We start from the raw sequence: 22,465 nt of genomic DNA, 5'->3' as shown, positions 1-22,465 counted from the left end.
CTCGTTCCGTTCCACCATCTTCTGCGCGGTGGACTCCCTCGGTACGTCACTTTTGCCTGCACCGACCGCAGCAGCAGCCTCGTCAGGCTCACCAGGCTCCATGCTCCACACCTTCTGGGCGGCTCCAAATCCCGATACACACAACACACATATTCGGTATATCTGCCACATGTACGACATTCGTCTTAAGGGCGGAGGAAGCAGACTATTCACGTCTTTCAGGTGTGCTTTTTATTTTCTCTCCTCAGTGTTGAGCGTGTCCAACTACAAGGTTCCTTCAATCCCTGGCATCTCGGGCTGCCTTCCATCAAGTCATGGCCTTTCTGACAATACTGTACATTTGCTCCCATCCCTTTTTGCTTTTGTGGTACATGTCAACGCCGACCGTCCTTTGAATCCGCTAGAACGCTTGAACGACAAAGAAACTAAAAAGAAACAAAAAGAAATGCCCGTCATCGACACCTGGCAAGTTCTGCGCTCGTTAAACCACACCCCGCCTTGATCGAAAGGCACGAGCACCTTCCTATAGAGGTCGTAGACGGTTCCTGATATAGCCACGTATACTCACAATCGGTTTATCCAAGATGTCAATGAGGCACAACGTTGTAAACCTCGGCCATCATCTTACTCAGCAAGTTTGGCGAAATGCTTGTTCCAGATCCAGCCAATTTCTCTCGTCGGATCGTCTTGGTTAATCGCCAACCACAGTTCTCCATGTTCGGCAATAATGTCGAAGATCTCCCCAATCACGTACGTGAGGTAGCGGAATCCGCCTTGCTGCCGCGAGCGGTCGATATTGAACTCGTAGACACTGGCCGCGGTGAATAGAACACCGGGTTCTCTTCGTGGCTCCGGGTTCATGGATGCTGTCTCCGTCTCCGGGTTCTCTTCCATAGGCATTGCGGAGGAGAAAACACTTGCTCCACTTGTGGTCGGTAGTTGGGGATGTGACTGACTTGGTCCTGGATTCGCCGAGTAAAATGTAGACGAGGATGCGTGTCGCACTGCCATGGGAGATTCGGTTAATAACTCGCCAAGTGATGGAGATGGCGCTTCGAAGCTTAGCCGAGGAGCTGGCTGGGTGCTGTCTGCTGACAGTCCTGGACTAGTTCCTGGTCGAGACACATTCGTGCTATTGATAGTATGAAGAGACGCAGAAACACCTCGACTTCCCGTCTCCGGAGTCTTGGGAATTCGTCCAGATGCAGCTGAGCCCGTCCGGATGCGCCCATTGGCAAATGTGGAAGAACTCCATTCCGTGTGGTCATCGCTTTGAGAACTCATCGGACCTCCGCTGTTCCGGTGATAGTGGTCCTTTAATGGTAACGGCGGCATGTCGTCAGATGTTGACACCGATCGCTTTGGTGCGCTGTTCCATGACGGTTGGCGGGGGGACTCGTCACCCATCAAGGTCGACCCAGGAGTTAAGAACGAAACCATGTTCACTGCCTCTGCGAGCAATGATCCATTGCAGATGCTGAGGGACAAGGCAGTCGCTTCTTGGAAATCAAAGTCTTCTTGCCAGTCTTTGACGATATCAGCCTTCTCCAGCTTGTTCAAGGGTATCTCCATTGCCGCCGAGAACTTTTGCCTGCACATGGCCAACCAATTGAGGTGCAGTTGAATAAGGTTGGCCTGACATGTGTGAACAAGGTCAGCCGTTGATCGCAGAAGTCGCTTCATTCTCTCTTTGGCTTCGAGGTTCAGAGCTTCCCATTGTTCCATGCGCTCAGTCATCTTCTTGTCAATTTTTTCACCTCTGTCTTTCTTGTTTTTGAATTGATTATAGTCCAGAAGCCGCTTGTCCCGCTTTTGGATCAGTCCTTTGGAGTCTGATCGAAACCTTTCTAGCATTGTTGCCGTCTTTTCCATGGGCTGGACAACACGTTTGATGACTTGCTCATTGTGGTCGGGAAGTGCAATTGAATTGACGCCTCGAACGACAATAGCAAATTGTCGAAGTTTGCTCTCGGCTTGTGCGTGGTTCGTGTGTCCAACATCAACCCATGCCTCGGCGGCTGCGGCTAACTCACATAGGCGATTAACCCACTTGGTGATCTCTTCGATATAGCCTTGACAGTCCTTAGTAACCAAGAAAAGATGCGCAATGTTGTTATCATAGCTGATCTTGAGTTTGGTATACTCTGGATCCTCGTGTATTTCATTGATGCCGACATGTTGCCTTAACTTTTCTGCACGCCGACCAAACGCCTTGGTCAAGCCATTTCGAACATCAGACTCTTTCCGTTTGCGGTTGAGGACTTGATCAACAAGCTCAGTGTGCTTCTTTACTTCGTTGATCCGTACATTGACCTCAGTCACCTCCACCGCAGCTTTTCGGATAAATTCAACGTCAGGATGAGTATTCGGAGTCGCCTCTAGCAGCTGGTTCAGTAAGAGAGGATACTTGGTGATGCGCTGTATTGGCTTGACAAGAAGTGCATCCAAACTCCAAGCATTGGTAATGTCGCTTGAATTCTCGCTGCATTCTTTCAGCCACTCTCGCACAGCGGCCGACGACTGCAGGACCTCCAGCCTCTTGTTTGCAGCATGTCGCGTTCGAATATAGTCGGTGTATACTTTCTCCATGTCGCCCATTGACGCTTCAAATGCGGTGCCTACCCTTGTGAGTTCGTCTCGCTCAAGGTCAGTCAGCTCGCCAACACCGTCAATGGAGGCTGCAGAGCTCTGTACTGTGGAGGTCCGATTGCCGTCTTTTCGTCGATCAGACCTTTCCATTATGTAAGCTGGCCTGACAACCTGCTTCAAATAAGCCAGGAAGTCTTTGGAAAACTGTTGGACGAGATCGACGTTGCCGAATATAATCTTGATATCCTCGTCATTTATGGCGGCAGTTGCAGTTTGTTTATAGATATCACACAGGACTCTCATGTCTCTTTCGTATGTGTACTCGGTATCCACCAACTCCTTGAGGACGTGTCTTCTTTGTTTCAGGCGGCGTTGCTCGGGACTCTGGTCATCCAGAGATGGCCTAGCATTATGCGAGCTGGACGGTATCGTCTGTGTATCTATGCTTGATCTGGCAGACATTTGAGACAATGCTGTGAGTGGCCTAGCCGGGGGAGCTGTTTGGGGAATGGGGGGTCTTATGCCGGTTGGGGCAGACCAGGAGGTCTGATCAATGGTAGGCATCTTCGCAATTGGAGGAGGTGGTGGAGAGTGGGATGGTGGGCGTGGAATGCTAATTTCAGCTCCCACGGGTAGGAAATCGTCCGGCTGCTGGTCAAGTTCCTTTTGCTTTACGCCTTGATATGTCTCGGTCGTCGAGATTCTTGATCCAGCGTCTGCAAAAGTTTCGTGGGCCAAAGCAGAGGGTTGTCTTTCTTCAGTCGGTGATTTCAGAGCAAATTGCATCCAATCACCGACTGATGGCGACGTCTCAGCCCAGTCTTCCGCACTGTCCAAGCTGGATTTGTATCTATGATGCGTCCGGTAGCTCGATGGTGGCAATGGCGGCGGCGGCGGGGTGACTTGCCTTGAAGAGTGAATATCCGGAGATTCAGGGGTGTTGTCATACTGCTCTTTGCTTGTGTCATGGCCTGAATACGGTTTCGCTTCGGTGTGAAAAGACTCGGTTGATTGCGGACGTGAAGATTCGAGGTGGTCCCATTGACGAGTATACTCTTCTAGTTCCTCCAGACATAACCGCTGCACTTTCTCCTCATCTACGTTCTCCACGTCGGCCAAGTCTGGCGAAGCTTGAATGATACGATGGTAAATATCATCCACAAGCTGCTGGTCGACAACTCCTGATGGCGTTTGTTGCTGGAGAACTTTGTTCACTATCGTGTAGGCGTCACTTGCGTGGTGCTCTCCATTCGAGCCATCCCCAACGCTTGAATGATCCGACGCCGAGTGTGAATCGGACTCCACATGAGTAATCTCAGTTTCGTGCTGGAGCTGTGGAAGTGGCTGAACAACTGAAGCAGGCTCGTTACCTGTCTCGGACTCAGGTAGATCTTCTATTGACGACGTCCACGAGTTTCTCCCGTCACTGTGTGGGTGGGCGGGCTCCAGCTGAGGCAGAGACACCAAGTGTCGGTAACCTTTCTCTACAGCTTCATCATCGTCGAGATATGTTGTGTCACGGAGCATCAGATGAACAGATACCTGATCAGCGTGATCAGAATTCTCGCCAGACGCTTGAGAAGCGGACGACAGGGGTGAGGTAGAGTCCTGACTTCGAAGCACATTGATTTGGTTGCGAAGTGATAGCCCGGGAGTCTGGAGCCGCGATGTATCCGTTTGCGGCTCGGCATCGATCATGGTGGCCTCGGTGGCAACAGTGCCCTCAGTGACGGCGGATTGAGGCTCTTGTTCGTCACGTGTAGGTTGTAAATGCGTGTTTAGACTGAAAGGAATGCTGTTGAAGCCAGACTCAGCATGACCAAGCGTAGGCGAGTCCATTTCATCGCCTGGATGTTGAATATTTCCTTCAACAATCTTCAACGCCGTTTGGGTTAAGGCTCGTTGATCTTCCGGGCCTTCTCCATTGTCGGTGTAGAATGCACGCTCCTCAGACGCGTCTATGGGGGCTTCATTCACAACGACAGCAGGAATCTCGGGCGTCTCTTGACGTTGGTCGGAACCATCGGAATCTTCGAAGGAAGGCGTTCTACTACCTTCACGACTGGCTGAATCGTCACGGCTCTCTGTGTTGTCACCTTTCAGATCCTGTCCTTCTCGTGACCGGCTCAAAGCTTGAGTGATTTTTAATCGGCGAGCCTTCAGATCGATGTCACTGAGTTCCGGCGGTCTCTGCCGTCTGAAGGCCTTTCTGTCGCTTTGTTGCTTGGCCATCGTCTGGAATTTTTCAGCCATCTTCGCACGAGACGCGGCTGTGGTCGCAGAAGAGACGGGGAGTCGGGGCCTCGAGCTTCTGAGGGGCGGGGAGACCTTCGGTGGAGGGGCGATGATATTTGCCCGAAGAGAAGGACTCTTTTCCCCGTTTGCTGTGGTAGAGGGGCGACCACGGTTATTTGGGCTTTTTATTTGCACTGGAGATCGTGGCTGCCGCTTAGGACTGTGCTGTCTTCGCTCTCCTGATGAAGAAGGGTTCGACGGCTTCAATCCCGATTCTAGAGCCCGGAAAGGGAGTTGTTGGTGAGGGACAATAGCTGGACGACCGGTAGGAGAAATCGCCGCAGAGTCTGATGCAATACGTTGATGTCTTGTACTAACTGGAATCCGAGATTGTGCAGTCGATTTCGATGACGACTCCGCCGCGAGTTTATGACTGCTACCCTGGGCGCTGGGAGACGGAGTTTGATCTGCCCGCACGAAGACCTTCGAAGGCGGTCCGGAAAAATCACTATTTGCTCGCCGATGGGGAGGTCGGGAATGGGGATAGCTGTCATAATCATAACCAGACGTGTGGGAATGCATGGCCGAAGGCGAGATTGGGGGCGCTGACGATTGAGCGTTGCCGCGTTTCGTTGAAAACATCGGATTAGGACTATGCATCGGAGACCCTTCTGAGCCTCGTCGACGACGGGCATTGTAAATACCGTAGCCTGGCGCAGCTGGTAGATTGGCTGCGGAGGAAGGCACCTCACCAAACAACAATTGGCGCCCAGGAGCCGGGACTTCAGGGTTGCTGGCGACCTGAGTTAATCCGCCAGCAGAAGATTGATCTCTCGAGTGTGTGGGTTTGTCATTTGCGGTAGCTCTGAATCCCAGTGCGCTTCCTGCCCTCCTTGAAGCCTCTGAGACTCGTGATGTCGGTCGCTTGACTTGCGGGTGATAAGAGTGGGAAGTCTCCACCGAGGCATATGGCATAGGGCTTGCTGTTCTCGAGGCCGGCCGGGATACTTGCTGAGTGGGCAAGGGCGGGACATCGTCGGGCGAAGCATCAAACCGAGCTACCAGATCCTTGAATGAAGCCTTTCTTGACTTTAAGGTATGGGGCATCGGCCCGGAAGGGTTTACATGTCCACCATCGTAGGTACCATTAGACAAGGTCTGTGTATTCAACGACAGTTTCCGAGTACCACTCGAGCCTTTGGCTCCCTTGGCCATTCTGTCATCGGCGGTGAAGCTGGATTTTCGAGCCGTGACGGGCGGCTCTTCTGCCCGTTCGATCGGGTCTGTTCGTATGGCCTCTTGGTGCAGGGCCACGAGTGATGAGTTCGCAAAAGGGTCTTGATACTGGCGGTAGAAATCGTGTGGGTCATTCTGGATATCCTCATTGCGGACAGACTCCAGCCTCGAGGTCGATCTTGAAGGGTTGGAGAGTGATGACGTCCTAGAACGCTGGGTCGCAGGCTGCGATGGGGTGTAGGCTGTAGAAGGGAGGAAGACCAGTGATCGGTTAGGCGACTGGAGTTGTGGGCCGGGATTTCTGATCTGGTCTGGCAAATTTGTTTGCGACTGAGAAGATTGACGCCGGTGGTGGGCGGTGTAATAGTTGCTCTGATTCGACACCGCCGAAGGCATGTTGAGAAGGCCCAAGTCAGGGAGAGGCCTTCCTTCTTGGACGGTGATGGTGAATGCTACGGCGCAGATGCATGACCCAGGCTAGACATGGTCGGTTTCTTTAGACCCTCTCTTTTGTCCTTCTCCCTGCCGTCCAGATGTATCCCAATGCTTCCTTCTCTTGTGCAGAACCTCATAAACGGACACAGGCCGCTCAACGACCCGTCACCCGTGAGTCCAGGACGGTGGACACAGGAGAACGGCCCCCGTGTTTGCCAAACTTTGGCTAAAGACGTCGGCGGTCCCGCGAGGGAAAGAGAAAGGGGATATGTAGACTGGTAGGCGAGGAGCTGACGAGAGGTCGTCGTGGATTGTGTGTGGATTGTTTCTGGTTCAGTTGATGGCCGGAAACGGGGTGCGCAGGGACACTTGACGTCTTGATTGCTGCTCCCACAGAGTCTGCGAGACGTGATGACACCCCTTGATCGATTAGAGATGTGGCGAGGATTGATACAAGGGCAACTTCTATGTTGGAGAGAACGGAGACGGTGTGGTCAGGCTGCGGTGCACGGTCATGCAAGAGGTATGATGGAGCCGGTAGACGATGGTTTGTGAATATGCCAACTAACATCGGTCCAGCAAGCGCGGCACAGAGTGAATGGCGACGTGGGCGGGACGCTAGGACACTAATGCTCCTCTGCTCAGTTCTGACTAGTTGCGGGCGGTTCAGAGGGACTAGACGGGCACGATGGGTATGGAGACCTCCAGTTCCAGGGTACAATATGGTATTCAAGCATTGGTCAGTGGAATAGGCGAGGGTTTAGCGATAGCAGACTACGGAGTACCTGAACAGTGAGCACTGAGCACCTCTTGCACCCTCCGGCTAACTGCATGGGTTTCCATTGTTTGCAAAATGCCGGACATGGAAAGCCAGGGCAGCACCAGGACAGACAACAAAAAGAGCGAGCCCATTGACCGACACCTAGGTACTGCTAGCCCATACCACCACAATATCATTGTCTTTGCAACCCTCGGAGCAGGTCTCTGGCCTCCGTCAAGTAAGATCCTTTTAGGCGGGACCATCGCCAGGTTAACTTCAGTTCTCTCCGCTCGCCGTTCGCCGATTCCCCGTTTTTACGAGCGCATTCGACCGACTATCCCCATTCAGCCGCCCATACTGTCAAACGGGAGAGAAGAAAGAGCCCACCACCACCATCATCATCGTTAACGCTTCGATAGGCCCCTCGACGCCTATCTTCACTTACAAGGATCCTATTCTCACCCAAGAAGCGCAATCTGCGGCGCAGTGGCACCCATGCCAACCGTATCTCGCTAACTACTCATCCTTCCACAAACACCATGTTTGTCTGAGAGCCCTCTTCAAGACACGGGAATCTTACGATCATAGTACGCGTCGATTTGGATGGGGTTTGGACTTCTGGGCTCTGCTGACCGATACACGGTAGCCGCAACGCGTTCCATGTTCCTCCTGCGACGTACATATTGCCTGGCCCTTGTCGCGTCTGAGCCGAGCGAGAAACACACCGCGCCTCCACCCCTCCTACTGCGAAGGGCATATTAATTTCCTTGAGGATGAACGTTGATTCTTGCAGCGACCGGGGTAGATCGTGTTAACAGGAAGTGTGTTGGACTGCCTCGTCGAGAAAGTCTCCATGTCCCTCGATCCTGGGAAAACGCGTCCATCCTCCCATCCTCCTAGGTTATTTGCGACAGTCGCGTCTCACCCATGTAAATAATCGCGCTCATGGCCAGAAAACGAAAATGCGCAGAGGCCACGTCCAATCGTCCTACCAAGCAACAGAAATCGGCCAATTATGACCGCGCCGGCCCGCTGCATGTGTCCACCATACACCATGCTGTGCTGTCATCCTACTATCCAAAGGTCTGCACACTGAGGAGTTATCTTCTGACGGCCTTGCCTACCACGTCTCGTATTCGAAGACAGAAACTTACACTGTTTGGAAAGCATGATGCCAATGCTCTACTTGACACCTGCCTCGTGGGTATTCTCAAGAACACTTCTATCTCTGTCAAAGAGTCGCGGAAAACCGACTTCGCTACATTCACTCAAAGCCAGTACCGTGCCACTGATCCTGATCCTCGCCGAGCGCAGTCATGTTATATAGACGAGGTAAGATGCACATCGACTCGGCTATCGCCTCTCAATCGACATCCTGACTGATCTTTTCAGGTTGTCGACTTTGTCATTTGGTCACTCTTCAAAGGCAACTTTGCGAACAAGGCTCGGCCTCAGCACATTCTCTGCCATGGCCTTCAAAGAGGCAGAATCTCCCACGATCATGGGTATCAGCCTGGGGAACCGGCACCTTTCCTGCCTGGTATCATCCGAAAACACCCTAACGAGAATCTACTGACTTTGAAATCGTCTCCTTGGTCTGATGTCCTATCTTTGTTGGGAGTAGACGGTGAAGTTATTTTTGCAAGTCTGCTCCTGGATTGTGGTGTCTTTACACGGGTAGCAAGTGGAAGAGACAATTATTTTCAGTTGAGCGGTATTCCAATCTCGGAGCTGCCTCAAGTTCAAACCCTATGTCCAGGAAAAGCCATTTTGCCAAAAAGACGGGATATCCAGCGACTTGGGGATATTCGTTTCGTTCGAAACCGCATGCTCTATGCTAGACCGTTTTCCAACGCTGCTGGCAAGATTAAAGTCGGACTTCACCATACCCATATTCTGCAGAGGCTGCCGGATGCCGCGCAACAGCACCAGGCTGTGCATCTTTTGAAGTACGTCTTCCCGCGCCAATTCGATCTACACAATGTTTTCACGTCACTGGTTCGCTCGAATGAGACCGCGCATAGGTTCAAAGACTACACAGTGCGTGAACAGGAAATCGCTGGGCAGAGAAAAAGGCCGGTAACTTGGACGCCACGTCGCCTTCGTGGCGAGCCGATGCGGCTTATCCAGAAAATCCATCAAAATCACAGATCGTGTTCCTACAGCCAGCGTTTGAGACATTATTGCCCTCCTATGTCTGCTGGCTTTGAGGCCCCTATCATTCAGAGTAACGGAACATCACCGCCTACGGCGGGCTCGGAACTCTTCTCCACACAGATCGAACGATCCGGGATGCCACGATTGAACTCGGACACGGTTTTCAGCAGCAAAGATGGAGATTCCTCATTTTCAGCACATGCAACTCCTTCATCAAGAGTCTCGGCATTTTGCCGCTCGGTCATCTCCCATCTGCTCCCACGCCATACTTTTGGAAGCGGGCCAGGAGGTCAGCAGAACCATGTAGTGATGATGAACAGGATTGATAAATTTGTTCGAATGCGCCGATTTGAGACCATGAGCTTGCATGAGGCTCTCCAAGGAATCCACCTAACGTCGATTGCGTGGCTCTCAGGTTCAAAATGTTTGGATGGGAGAATGTCCAGGTCTGATTTCACGAAGCGGCTCGAGATTTTTCATGAATTTGTCTACTATGTTTTTGACTCCTTGCTCGTACCGATCATTCGAGCGCACTTTTACGTTACCGAGAGCTCAACCCACCGCCATCGGTTATTCTACTTTCGGCAGGATGTATGGCGCAAACTCTCCGAGCCTACTCTTGCAACGCTGAGGCTGAACATGTACGCTCCTATCAGACCCGGTGAAGCTCGACTCAAGTTACGATCTCAAGCATTAGGATATAGCCATCTGCGACTGCTGCCCAAGGACCAAGGCGCCAGACCTATCACGAATTTGAGGCGACGGCAACGAAAACTGGATGCTGGGAGAAGACTCCTTGGAGACAGCATCAACAGCCAATTGGCACCTATTTTTCATGTGCTCAACTTCGAACGTGGACGCAATCCTGCACCATTGGGCTCTGCTTTGTTGTCAGTTGGTGACATCCACGGAAAGGTGGCAAGCTTTAAGAAGGTTCTCCGATCAAAATCTCCTCTCTTCTTTGTCAAGGTTGACATCAAATCGTGCTTCGACACCATTCCACAAGCGCCTCTGCTGCAGATGGCCAGCTCGTTGCTTGGCGAAGCATCGTACCGGACAACGAAATACCTTGAAGTCAAGTCGAGGGATTCTGGACGGGCCATAGCACAAGAAAGTCTACGACGACGATTCGGAGGCATAGCCCGCCCAGCTGATACTCGGGCCGTGCTGTCGGAGGAATCAGTGTCCAACGTAGCCTCTGGAAAACGTCATGTCGTCTTTGCGGACACGGGAAACAACAGAATATGGAATCGAGATTCACTGCTGAATCTTCTTCAAAATCATGTGGGAGACAGCATGATCAAGATTGGCAAAAAGTACATGAAGCAGATTGACGGCATCCCTCAAGGTTCAATCCTCAGCAGCCTTCTTTGCAGCTACTTTTACGGAGCATTCGAAAGGAGTGAATTGGGCTTTCTGGTGCCAGAGTCATGCCTGCTATTGCGGCTCATTGACGATTTCCTGCTAATAACGACCAATGTCAAGCTTGCCCGACAATTTCTGGAGGTCATGGCAAGTGGTGACCAGGATTATGGGATCCACGTCAACGCCGAAAAGTCCCTGGTTAATTTTGAAGTGACTATCAACGGTGAGAAAGTGCCACGAATACACGGCAGCACCTATTTCCCATACTGTGGGATAGGCATCCACATGGAGACCTTGGAATTGAAGAAAGACAGAGAGAAGAAAGACGTATTTCTTAGCAATACTCTAACATTGGAGCGCTGTTCGAAACCTGGAATGACCTTGAAAAGGAAAATCTTATCGTCTCTCAAGCTGCAGATGCATCCCATGTTGCTGGATATGTCACTGAATGGCCGGAGCCAGGTGGTCTTGACCTTGCTCGGGAACTTCACTGAGTCAGCAATGAAGATGCATCAATATGTTACGGGATTGACAGAAAAGAGACAACCGTCGCAGGGGCTCCTTCGAGACCTGATACAAGATCTCGTGACAGTGGCAAACAAGATTTGTTGCGAGAAGAATGGCAACAATGCGCATGTCAGACACATCAGCCGGCGACAAATGTGTTGGATTGCCGCAGCGGCCTTTGAGAGTGTTCTAGAGCGCAAACAGAGCCAGTACAAGGATCTGCTGTTCTGGCTGCGATCGCTCCGACAAAGCGCACAGCCCAGTATGAACTTGGAAGAAGCGGCCATCGCACGGCTTCTGCAAGAAAACAAGAGAGCGTTTCGGAGCTATGTATATTGACCCCTCGACCGCAAAATGCGCGGAACAGGAACTAATAGGGCAAATAGTTTAATCATAGCCAGCCTTGCCATGGTGACAGCATTGGAATGTCTCGAGTAGTCTGGACTGAAGAAGTATGGCATCTTGATCTGCTCTTGCCAGCACCAGCCACCTCAAATTCGTAGGTCAAAACAGCCACCTGCCGCAGTCAACAACACCAACTTCATCCATCTTTCTACATACTCTTCTCACTGATTGCCGTACTCCGTACTTGTTACTCCTTACTTCGCACCCCCTACGACTGGTGTCGCCCTTCGCCACCTGTTCCTCTCGCTCCTCTCGCTCCTTTACGCTTAGCGACGCTACGAGTGCATGCCTACAATAGGATAACCCGAAGACACGGCCACGCCCTAGCAGATCGAATTCAGATCTCAGACAACACCCGCATTGATCGTCGTGAAACAGCCACACTGCCTCAGCACCGGATTCCCCCCCTTTGCCATTTGCCCAGTCCTGCCAGCGGCCGCATCCTTCCCGCGTAACTTCGACCACCAGCCACGAGTCTCAGCGTGACGCCTGTCCCACCTGCGACGCATCTCCTTGAGCATGAAACACACCCGAAAACTTCATCTCGACGACTGAGATTTGGAAAAACCATATATACTCTAGACATCCCCGGACCTGGACGGCACGAGCTCGTCGCGATTGCATCAGGATTTCCCACCGAGCACCCACAAGTGCGACGGACCATCCAACCATCGGTGGACCATGACGGACACTTGCTAATCCTTGAAACCTCCCCAATCGATGTCCGTCAACCCACAGCAAAAATCCTGCCAGCCACCCCTGGAGTTCACCAACTTTCCCACTCTTTTGTGGCGGTCGCAGCATCGGTGCTACAGTTCTCCGGCAAGGCCTCCCCTGGTCGGACTCCTGACAGCCAGTCAATTCAGATGGAGGAGCCCCTAACTCGGCCAGTTCTACCCCATGTATGGCATAGTCTCTTTGCTGGAGCCCTGCCACCGTCATGTCCACCCTCCACTCCACCAATCGCCCCAACACCCTTACCAGGGGCTGGACCAAAGGCACCATTGGAACGTATCCCAGTTGTTTGCGATCAAGCTTCGACGCTCAAGTTGGCGGACCTTGGAATTGTCGAGCTCGACTGTGAGTATCGCCTCTGGCATGCACCGACACTCGTTTCTTCAGACCCAGCACATCGTCGACATGCAGGAATAACATTGTCGGAACCAAAACAACGCATTATCAACACCTCTCGTTCCTCGGAAATTAGCTTCGCCCCGCTAACTGCACAACTTCTCGAGACCTATTCACGAAACGCCCACAATTGCTACCACATCAATGATTTCTCTTTGAAGTCAGTGCAAGGCTCAGACCTTGAAATTCGCTCGCTTACTGCCTTATCGAACACACATAATATCCTTAGTACAATGTCCGCGACCGTGGTCAGTGTTCCAGGTTCACCTCCCGACCTGTCGGGCTCTCGATCCTCAAAGTCCTCCTCTTACTCCTCAACCTTTTCGAGTCCCGATGGCTTGGAAGCAGACATAATCAACTTTGAGGAGATTGGCTTGGAAGATGACAAACATGCAACGCCGAGATTTTGTCATTCGCGCGACGTCTCAATGCAGTCCGTGGGCTCGCAACACGAACTGATGAAGTCAAAAGACTCTAGCCCGGGGGAGAAGAGGCCTACGCTCCCACAGCTACAGACTCAAGTCTCGGTACCAGGATCCAGGCACGACTCGGCACCGCCACGAGTAGCTGGCTCGAGACTGTCAACGTTCAAACGTGGGTTCACTAGCCCAGAGACATTTTATACCAGCATGCGAGCCCGATCGTCCTCCCCGCCAGAACGAAGAAATCCTGCATCCTTCTCGACTCCCTCACTCAGTGCGGGCGGCCTTCTTCCTATCCCTCAATCACCGGCAAACAGTCTGGGACTGCAAACCAGGCGTGCCTCGTGGCAGCCCCACAGAAAAACTGTCAAAGAATTGGAGGCAGAATACCATGATTCTGACGATGACCTCCCCGAGGATGCGAGTTTGTGGAACGTCCCTCTCTCCCCTAGTGCTGCTGGTCAAAGGTCGCACCGTTCCAGCTTTCGCGGAAGCCCAGAAAGGGATCAGCCAGCTCCAAGCCCGCGCCCTATACCCCTAGAGCATGCCAGAACAGCTCCGGAAGTACCTCCGCGGCCAGGACGCCACCCCCCAAGCCTTCCAAAGAACAGAGTTCCTCCAAGGTCGGTCTCACTCACACCCACAACGTCCAATCCGTCGTCCCCTCGTAAAACTGGTCACGTTCTTAATGGTAGGACAAAATCGTGGAACATTGCCATGGCCGACTTGAGCGAGGAAGCAAGAATCATTTCAGAGGCGTTGGAGTATCACGCTGAGGCGAAGGAACAAGACCGGCTTGAAAGGGTCCGAGGTGGATCGTCACGGGGCAGCCCTGAAACCTCAATGGATCGTGGTTCCAGATCCTCATCCATTCAACTCCCCCCAATTCAAAAGAGTGCGCTGGATTTCATGCCGATTTCCAAGGAAAAAGAGGCCATCCTATCACGGACAAGGCCGTCCTGGTTACCACCAAAAGACCCGAAGGAGGAGAGACGGCATCTGAGGGAATACCAACGGATGATGGCGGCATCAATTGAAGCCGAAAAGAAGCGTCGCACAAAGCTGCAGGTTCAGCAATGCGAAAAAGATGACACCAGAGAGTCCTTGAATCGGATATGGCATTATTATATTGACGAGACTACGGATATCACCACCATCGACAAACGAGTCAATGACCTTTGCTGGCGCGGAGTAAGTCCAAATCTTCGAGGGAAAGTTTGGCAACGAGCCGTGGGAAATTCTCTGGGCATTACTGTCCAGAGCTACGAAAAAGCTTTACAACGAGCAAAGGAGATCAAAAAGCGAACTGGGGGTCAACTTGATCGAGACGAGAAGAGCATGGAAAGATGGTTTGTTGACATCGAACGAGACGCCGAGACGGCCTTTCCTGAGCTCAACCTGTTCCAAAGGCACGGACCACTCTGGCAGGATCTGATAGACGTTTGCGAAGCGTACGCGTGTTACCGGAGTGACGTGGGCTACATCTACGGGATCCAGCTTATTGCCGCATTGCTGCTATTACAACTTTCGACCCCAGCAGACGCCTTTACTCTTCTGGCCAATTGTCTCAACCGGGCTGTGCCGTTGGCATTCCAAACCGATGATACAACTACTACAAATCGCACTTATAATCACGCTGTGTCGACTTTGGGAATCAAATTCCCCCGTCTGTATGAATATCTTTTTGGGTCCGTCGAACAAGGAGGCCTTGGCTTCCGTGGAGAGGAAGTTTTCGAACCGATGCTACGGACAATCTTTTCAAACGGACTGGATGTCGACCGCCTTTGTCGGATCTGGGATATATGGATCTTTGAGGGTGACCGGACACTGGTCAATGCGTCAGTGGCCATCTTGGGCAGCCTCCAACAGCAACTGTTCGACGTCCAGGGAGACACGGATTTGAAAAGACGCAACATTCAGGAGATGCTGGGCTGGGGTCCCTTCAATCGTCTACCTCAGTCTGGACACTGGAACCTCCAGTCCGTGGGTGATGAAGACAAATTTGTGGAAGAAGTGCGACTTGCAGGAACCCTCGACTATACCGGCAAATAAATATTAATGACGACATTGTACACAAGTTTGTACAGATGAACATTCAATTAGCATCTTTGACGGCAAGAGATGCTTTGGTTCTGTGGTATTGCTTTTAATTAATGACGGCCTGACCATGACGATTTCTCATCAGAGGGTGGAAGAGTTGTTTTTGGACACATTGGTATCTTTGGATTGATACTGCCGTTGCTGTTGGCTCTAATGCATCAACATTGCCGAGAAGATGGTGCAGACCTTTGATGTCGGCGCGCATTTACAATGCAGAGAAGCATATTCATCCTCTACTTATCATTCAAACTGCGATAACCATCATCGTTCACGCAGGGGGTTTGTCTACCACGCCCCGTCTTGAAGTGCCATTCCTGCCACCAGACCATTTTGCCTTGGTAACAATTCAAAGGGAAGAGAAGCCATTCTTCACCCCCTTGGCGAAGGAGGAACGGGCTCATGCCCGACAGGCAGGCGAAGGAGGTGAATAGAGTGTTGCAGCCATGAGTCCCAATCTATCTCTTCTTACTTGTGGGCTAGAGTCCATTTTAAAAGCACGTTCTGAGCTCTCTACTCCTCCCTGTTTTGTCCTTTAAACATCGCTTGCCAGAAAAGCAGAAAGTCGCAGATATACACGTCGTCCCAATCTCCGTTGCGCCCTCTGTAGACCTTGATAGCCTGGACAATTCGAATGCCCCGTCGGTTTCGGTTTCCGTGGGACGAGCGGCATGTTTTGTTCTAAAGCCTCGCCTTCAGGCCCTTGACCCAAGCCTCGCCATATTCCGACTCGTCCCCTGTGGCCAAGCGGTCCGGGATCTCCAGCTCCAAAAGCTTGGTGTTCACGTACGACGGATTCAATTGGTCGAGGGACGTCACGCCCATGCAGCGCATGGTGGTCTCGATTTCTTCGGACAGGACTGGGGTGAAGGAGGATGCGGTCAGCGTTGAACTAACTATTCGTGTTTTCGAGCCGCCTTCTCTAACCATGTGTAGTCACAGAAGGCCACCGACATAAAAGAGGACAAAGAGGAAAGGAGAAGAGGTGAAGGGGAAGACTGGTTCAAAGGGAGACGGCGAGCCCCTTTTCTTGTGAGAGCAGGATGAAATGGCAGAAAAGACTTACGTTGAATCACCCTGGCCACGCCCTCGTCCCCCATGGCGACCGAATACATAAAGGGCCGTCCCAGGGCCACGCCCTTGGCCCCGAGACACAGGGCTTTGATGACATCGGCGCCCCTCCTAACTCCTCCGTCCAGGTAGACCTCGGCCTTCTTCAGCAGCTCGGGGTAGAACTTCCTGATCTCGAGCAGGGTGCGGATGGACGAGGGCGCATCGTCGCACTGGCGGCCGCCGTGGTTGCTCAGGTAGATGGCATCGACGCCGTATCCGTGAACAGCCAGCGCGGCGTCTTCCGCGGTCTGGATGCCCTTGATGGCGATAGGGCCGGCGTCCTGCCGGCCCTGGCGCCAGGCCTCGCGGATCCAGGGCAGGTCGTCCCAGTTGAGGGTGGACGAGTGGTGGCCCCTGAGCGGCGGGCTGTTTTCGTCGTCCTCGTTGGCCGGCTTGTACCATTCCGTCAGGACGGAATTGTCCCCGCTCGCGGTGGCCAGCTCGGCGCGGTAGCGTTCGTCCTCCTCGCGCTTGCCCACCACGGGCGTGTCGACCGTGATGACCAGCGCCTTGTAGCCCAGGTCCCTCGCCATGGCGATCAGCTCGAGCGTGCGCTCCTTCTCGTGCGCGACGTACAGCTGGAACCACAGCGTGCCGCCATCCTCGGGCGCGAAGTTGCGGAACTGCACCTTCTCCTTCTCCGCGGTCAGGCACTGCATCAGCTCGTCGTGCGGCACGGTCGAGTACGTGCTCGGGCAGTAGGGGATGCCTCGCCTGGCCGCGCCCCTCGCCAGGCACAGCTCGCCGTCCTCGTGCACCAGCCTCGCCCGCGCGGCCGGGGCGATGAAGAAGGGCAGCCGGGATTTGGTCCCCAGCATGACCCGCGTCATGTCCACCCGGCGAACATTGCGCATCACCCGCGGGCGCAGCGTGACCTTCTTCCAGTCCTGCCGGTTGTTGGCTAGCGATCCCAGGCTGTCGGCCGCGGAGCTGAAGTAGACGTAGGCGCTGTGGGGGATGATGCGCGTGGCGGCCTTCTCAACGTCGTCCAGGTTCATGCAGTGGGCGAGGGGGATCCGGGCCGTCTTGTCGAGGTCGCGAGTCACTTGGGGTGAAGAGAGGCTCGACACCGTGGCCGGATCTACCGGTCCCAGGTGTTTGTCCTTGGGTAGGGAGCGTTCAATGGTGCCGGGAGGATGGATGGGCTCGTACATGGCCGTCGCGTCCTTGCCGCCGTACTGCAACAGGATCTGGGGGCCGCCGGGGTGTTTGTCGAGATATTCAGTGACATCGTAGACCTTGCCCGAGACGATGACCCAGCACGAGTCGCGCGAAGCGTGTTGGGCGACTTCGTTGCCGTTGAGCATTTTCGCCATTGTTACTTTTTTCTTTCTTTCTGGTAGCTGTTTCCCACGCCCACACACACACAGAGACACGCGGACAACGAGTAGCAGACTTGGTACCTGCGTTGATGATCTTTGCCTGGACCCGAGAAATGATAAGACGACCTGGAATCAATGCAAATTGGGGGAAAGGACGGATCCGCTGGGTTTTATCAAGTACGGAGTAATAGTTCGACCAGTCGTCGTCTGCCCTAGGTCGGATATGGACGACGGCGAAAATCCCGGTTGGGGGGGGCTGGGAGGCTTTGTTGGTGAAGGTGAAGAGTCTAGAGACTCCAAACCGAGGCCGTTTTGAAGCCCCCGATGAGCCCAAAAAAGAAGCCTCGTCCTTCCCCGCATCATCCAAGCACCGACAAGAAAGCCGTCAGTGCCCGTACCAGCCAGTCCACCAGTCCTGATGCTAGTATTACTATTTGCCATCTCCATTCCGCACCCAGGCCAGAGGGCTCGAGGCTGAGGGGCAAGGGGGAGCCCGAGGTCACCATTGTAGCAAGAGTCGAGCTGCCTCCCATTCGCTGTTTGCCCACACAGCACAGAATTTATTCCAGTTGGCGCCATTGAATGCTTATATACCAGAGAGATGTGCCCGGTACTCGCCATTCACTCCTCAGACCCAGGTAGAAACCTCGCTGGGCAGCCCTTGTCCCGTCTGTTCCTCGATACCACGGCCCTGCAATGTATTCTTCTAATTCCTGCCTCGTTCTCGTTTCTCGCCTTCAATAGGTCCATCGAACTGTTTGCCAGTTTCTCGACCTAGAGAAACCAGGCGCACTCATGAGCAGCCCACGACATGGCCGATGCATGCCGAGGTTTTCGGCACTCAAGACAACCTCTAGTCATTCTCGGCGTGAGCAATCGCTGTCACCTCGTTGACAAGGAGAGGGTTGAGCGATTCCATCAGCAACGTTGGGTTATCCTCATATCTCGGCTCTTACCAACTCTCTCGTTTCTGAACCCGCTCTCGGACCGTAGACAAGGCTAGGCTATGTCTTGAAACGTGCCTTTTGATTCTGCGACAACTCAGTCTCTCACGTCAGGGTTTGGTCAAGACCACGAAGCATTAATCGTGTTGGACAGGACCACAAGGACACTTTGGGCGGGATTAGAAGTGTGTGGTAGAGCTCGAGAGACTGTGAATTCGTCTTCATTTTCGCGACTGATCTCGAAGCTCTCTCGGTGACGTGGTGGCACCTACGAGTTGTACCCGTGCGACAGTTGCGAAGGAGGACAAAAACGGAGTGCATGCACTTCTGTCGATGATGATGAAAGGTGAAGAATGTTGGTGACGGGGTTGGTTGATGGGAACCGGACGAAGACAGCAGGATTGCCGCACCTTCGTCCTTGTGCTCTTCAAACACCTCTTGCGCCTCCATCACGAAGAACTCAACGGATGCTCTCCCCTTGACCAGAGGAATTGTCGAGTCATTAAATTGCCTCAAGCTCATGTCTCCATCTTGCGTTCGACCGACCCATACTGTCTGATTAAGGAGGTGGCCCTTCAACCGCCCCATCGAGGCTCAACCGCCAGTTGCGACAACCGGGTCAGCAGCCTGCATCTGTGCGTCGCATTGATTTATCTCCGCATTCGACCGACTCCGTCCCAACGATGGCCGCCTTAGGCCTCATGGTTCCCTCCGTTATGCCCTTGTCCTCGCAAAAGATGACTACGTTTGAAATTTCGGCTGACGCCTGAATTCCCAGTCGCTCCCTTTTCGAGCTGTTAAGTGAGCTCCTGCTAGTCGCAATGCGCCGCCGTGTAACGGTGCAAGGACAGTGGACAAGAGACTTTGGGCTGGTTTCGTATTTATTGGGAGCCTTGTTCGCTGTCGCCTGACTTTCAGAACACTCTCCCACAGCGAAGAGAACACCTCCGTCCTGGACTGATCACTGCGTCTCTATCGAGAATTCCATCTGTGCGCCCACAAGTTTCACAGCTTCCTCGCGCTGCTCGACACCTCGTCATTTCTGGACAGCAACAATGGTCCACTTGATCTTGACAGGGGCCACAGGTCTAGTCGGGTCGTCCGTTCTCTCACACATCCTCTCCTTGCCATCAACCAGTACGCCGACCATCCACAAGCTGTCAATCATCAGTCGCTCTAGCTCTATCCCCTGGCTGTCCGCGACGCCGCCACCGGGGACGCCGACCGTGAACAAGCACACCAAGATCGAGGTCATCGAGCACAAAGACTTCACCTCGTACCCGCCGGAGCTGTTGGAGAAGCTCAAGGGCGCCGACGCTTGTATCTGGGCCCTGGGCGTGAGCCAGAACGACGTCTCCAAGGAGCAGTATGTGAAAATCACCAAGGACTACACGCTGGCGGCCGCCAAGGCGTTCGCCTCGCTACGGGAGCCCGCGTCGCCAACGACGTCTTCTTCTGCTGAGAGCAAGCCCGCCGACGCGAACAAGTTCAAATTCATCTACGTCTCGGGCGAGGGCGCCACCCTGCACCCGCGCCTCTGGACACCCATTTTCGGCCGCGTCAAGGGCGAAACGGAGCATTCGCTCCTCCAGCTCTCCAAGACGCCGCTCTACTCCAACCTCCTCTCGGTCTACTCGGTGCGCCCCGCCGCCGTGGACGGCTACAACCAGCCCTGGCTGTGGGATCATATCCTCCGGGAGAAGCGCACCGCGTTCCAGCGCTTCTACCTCAAGACGCTGATGGCGCCGATTCGGTGGGGGCTCGTCGGGGAGGCGATGCACAGCCCGACGGAGGAGTTGGGGCGAGTTCTCGTGGAGATGGCCGTGGGGGAGCAGCGAGGACCGTTTGAGGTCGGCGACGGCGTAGACGAAGAAGGGGAAGGGCGCACGCTAGGGAACAAGAGGTTGAGGATGTTGGGCAGGGGCCAGGGATGGTGGAAATGAAAAGAATCAAAAAAGAGGGAGGGCAGATGGGAAACAGAGCTTATTCGATGTCAATATATCATAGCGGAATTAATTGTATTTAACAGGTGGTATAAGATGCGTTTCTCGTATATACAGGAATCCACAGCTCATTTACCTTGTCGTTCAATCATGACTCGAAGTGCAGTGCTCTATACCTGTACCTCGCTCGGATGCTACGGACTCCAGATTCTGTGTTGATCCAGTGCTGTCGTCTCTATTCCACCGTTTGTGAAGATGTTGTCGACAACACAGAAAGGAACACGAAAACCCGTCAGGACATGCCCAATCCGAACAGCACCGCGGCCACCGTCACACACACGGTCACAAGCAAGCCGCGCCTATCCATCTCCACCATGGGCGCCCCAATCGACTCGCCCGTACTGCTCGCCGTTGCCGCGGGGGGATTCAACGCTGAGCCCGTCGAGGTTGGCGTCCCGCCCGTTGCACCCATTGTTGCACTCAGCTCATCGAAGCCGCTGTCTCCGCTGCTCCGTTCAGAGTCAACATTTGCTTTAAAGAACAGGTTGTTTTCGCCGACGATATTGCCCGGCGGCCAGTACTCGCACACCAAGTACACGCCGTCCAGACCGTTCTTGCCGTTACAATCCGTCCAACCGCATCCTGTAGCTTGCGTGCCCTGCCATACTAACTGGGTGAAATGGCCCGTCGCCTCAGTAAAGCCGGTCGGGTCGGAGTTGGAGAAATTATACAGCGCCCGTTCATTTCCCCAGGCGTCGACTGCCGAGATCACGTCCGGGTATCCTCGGGCGAGGTTCTCCCCATACGGACCGTGCGAATGTGCCCACACGCAATTTTGGGAGTACTCTTGAGCATACGATGCAAGAGTCTCGTTCCAGTAGATGTATCCGGCCGAGTGTTCGTACCGATAGAAGTTGGTCGAGTTGAGGATCGACTCTCGGAAGGTAAGCGAGTCGGTGTATTGAGGGGAGAGCGGCGTGGTGGAGGCGGCTGCGGTGAAGGTCTGAGTAATGGTAGTACCGATCACTGTGACTGTAGAGGGATCCTGACACAGTCCTTGGAGAAGGAAGAGGGACAGGGAGACGACGATCGTTGGAAGGGAGAGCGGGAGAACCATGATAGGAAGACTGCGGGTGGTTTTGTTTATGCAGAAGAATTCCTGCTTTCTTCTCCGCCTTTTTCTAGATCTCTTTCTTATGCGATGCAGTGTGAGCTCTTTCTATAAAAACATGCTGTGGCGACGCAGAGTATGTTCAGTATGCTCGGCGCTTGGTGATGTTGGTCTTTTAGATTTGCTGGACTCGGTATATGCTCGAAGGCTGAACGATAGACGAAACGAGAGAGGTCGAAGCAGATGCAAAAAACAAAGACACGGCGTTAGGACAAAATCAAGAGCCCAGGAACACAATAAGACAGGCCATATTTGAGACAGCGCAAGGCAGGAAGGATGTATATGTAATTGATGAGGCGGAGTCACCTTGATTCCTCGCAGGAGTGCCGCTCGGGTAAGGCGTGTTTGGAGAGCAGGTGGTGGTGATGGAAGCTGTGGTGGTGGTGAATGGCGTGGCATTGATCGGTGGTCAGCGGCGACGTCATCCGGTGCTTTACCAGCCTCCCAGCGAGCCGATAGGCGCGTTTAGCAGCTCCAGGGGCCCAGAGACCCAAGGACCCTGCCACCGAGATGCAGCCCTGGGCACCCCTAGTCGCCCATGTGGAGGTGTCGCTAGCCCCGGGGACTGCACTGAGCGGAGCGCCAAACGGCCGATGCCCGGAGCCTCCAATATTAATAGATTCGTGTCTGAAA

At 53.5% G+C, this 22,465-nt stretch overlaps 6 protein-coding genes across 6 annotated transcripts; 3 read left to right on the top strand and 3 right to left on the bottom strand.

Moving 5' to 3' along the window:
* Positions 1-213: 213 nt before the first annotated feature.
* Positions 214-7,034, bottom strand: PV07_06358 (uncharacterized protein). Its single transcript, XM_016393322.1, has one exon. It carries the CDS (start codon positions 6,454-6,456, stop codon positions 625-627), a length of 5,832 nt encoding a protein of 1,943 aa, XP_016250841.1. The 5' UTR covers positions 6,457-7,034; the 3' UTR covers positions 214-624.
* A 1,028-nt stretch (positions 7,035-8,062) lies between these two features.
* Positions 8,063-11,624, top strand: PV07_06357 (uncharacterized protein). The gene is made up of 2 exons (XM_016393321.1): positions 8,063-8,587; positions 8,648-11,624. The coding sequence occupies exons 1-2, from the start codon at positions 8,201-8,203 to the stop codon at positions 11,621-11,623; spliced, it is 3,363 nt and encodes a 1,120-aa protein (XP_016250840.1). The 5' UTR covers positions 8,063-8,200; the 3' UTR covers position 11,624.
* A 224-nt stretch (positions 11,625-11,848) lies between these two features.
* On the top strand, positions 11,849-15,850 carry PV07_06356 (uncharacterized protein). The gene has a single exon (XM_016393320.1). It carries the CDS (start codon positions 12,556-12,558, stop codon positions 15,292-15,294), a length of 2,739 nt encoding a protein of 912 aa, XP_016250839.1. The 5' UTR covers positions 11,849-12,555; the 3' UTR covers positions 15,295-15,850.
* Positions 15,540-18,037, bottom strand: PV07_06355 (uncharacterized protein). Its single transcript, XM_016393319.1, has 2 exons — positions 16,406-18,037; positions 15,540-16,199 (listed from the first exon to the last, which is right to left on the bottom strand). The coding sequence occupies exons 1-2, from the start codon at positions 17,766-17,768 to the stop codon at positions 16,021-16,023; spliced, it is 1,542 nt and encodes a 513-aa protein (XP_016250838.1). The 5' UTR covers positions 17,769-18,037; the 3' UTR covers positions 15,540-16,020.
* A 1,072-nt stretch (positions 18,038-19,109) lies between these two features.
* Positions 19,110-20,804, top strand: PV07_06354 (uncharacterized protein). Its single transcript, XM_016393318.1, has one exon. The coding sequence runs from the start codon at positions 19,774-19,776 to the stop codon at positions 20,659-20,661; it is 888 nt and encodes a 295-aa protein (XP_016250837.1). The 5' UTR covers positions 19,110-19,773; the 3' UTR covers positions 20,662-20,804.
* On the bottom strand, positions 20,702-22,195 carry PV07_06353 (uncharacterized protein). The gene has a single exon (XM_016393317.1). The coding sequence runs from the start codon at positions 21,776-21,778 to the stop codon at positions 20,954-20,956; it is 825 nt and encodes a 274-aa protein (XP_016250836.1). The 5' UTR covers positions 21,779-22,195; the 3' UTR covers positions 20,702-20,953.
* Between the last annotated feature and the right edge of the window lie 270 nt (positions 22,196-22,465).

The sequence above is a fragment of the Cladophialophora immunda genome, assembly GCF_000835495.1.
Source record: "Cladophialophora immunda strain CBS 83496 unplaced genomic scaffold supercont1.3, whole genome shotgun sequence".
NCBI classification, from domain to species: domain Eukaryota; kingdom Fungi; phylum Ascomycota; class Eurotiomycetes; order Chaetothyriales; family Herpotrichiellaceae; genus Cladophialophora; species Cladophialophora immunda.
The sequence above is the reverse complement of the archived record's forward strand: the minus strand, read 5'-3'. Positions and strand labels throughout refer to the sequence as shown.

What these genes read in the sequence shown, in the direction of transcription:
- PV07_06358 (XM_016393322.1), bottom strand. Translation starts at nt 6,456, where the DNA reads ATGCCTTCGGCGGTGTCGAATCAGAGCAACTATTACACCGCCCACCAC.
- PV07_06357 (XM_016393321.1), top strand. Translation starts at nt 8,201, where the DNA reads ATGGCCAGAAAACGAAAATGCGCAGAGGCCACGTCCAATCGTCCTACC. An exon ending in AGTCATGTTATATAGACGAG is followed by an intron (nt 8,588 to 8,647) that starts GTAAGATGCACA and finishes TGATCTTTTCAG; the next exon opens with GTTGTCGACTTTGTCATTTG.
- PV07_06356 (XM_016393320.1), top strand. Translation starts at nt 12,556, where the DNA reads ATGGAGGAGCCCCTAACTCGGCCAGTTCTACCCCATGTATGGCATAGT.
- PV07_06355 (XM_016393319.1), bottom strand. Translation starts at nt 17,768, where the DNA reads ATGGCGAAAATGCTCAACGGCAACGAAGTCGCCCAACACGCTTCGCGC. An exon ending in CGTGGCCAGGGTGATTCAAC is followed by an intron (nt 16,200 to 16,405) that starts GTAAGTCTTTTC and finishes CCTTCACCCCAG; the next exon opens with TCCTGTCCGAAGAAATCGAG.
- PV07_06354 (XM_016393318.1), top strand. Translation starts at nt 19,774, where the DNA reads ATGGTCCACTTGATCTTGACAGGGGCCACAGGTCTAGTCGGGTCGTCC.
- PV07_06353 (XM_016393317.1), bottom strand. Translation starts at nt 21,778, where the DNA reads ATGGTTCTCCCGCTCTCCCTTCCAACGATCGTCGTCTCCCTGTCCCTC.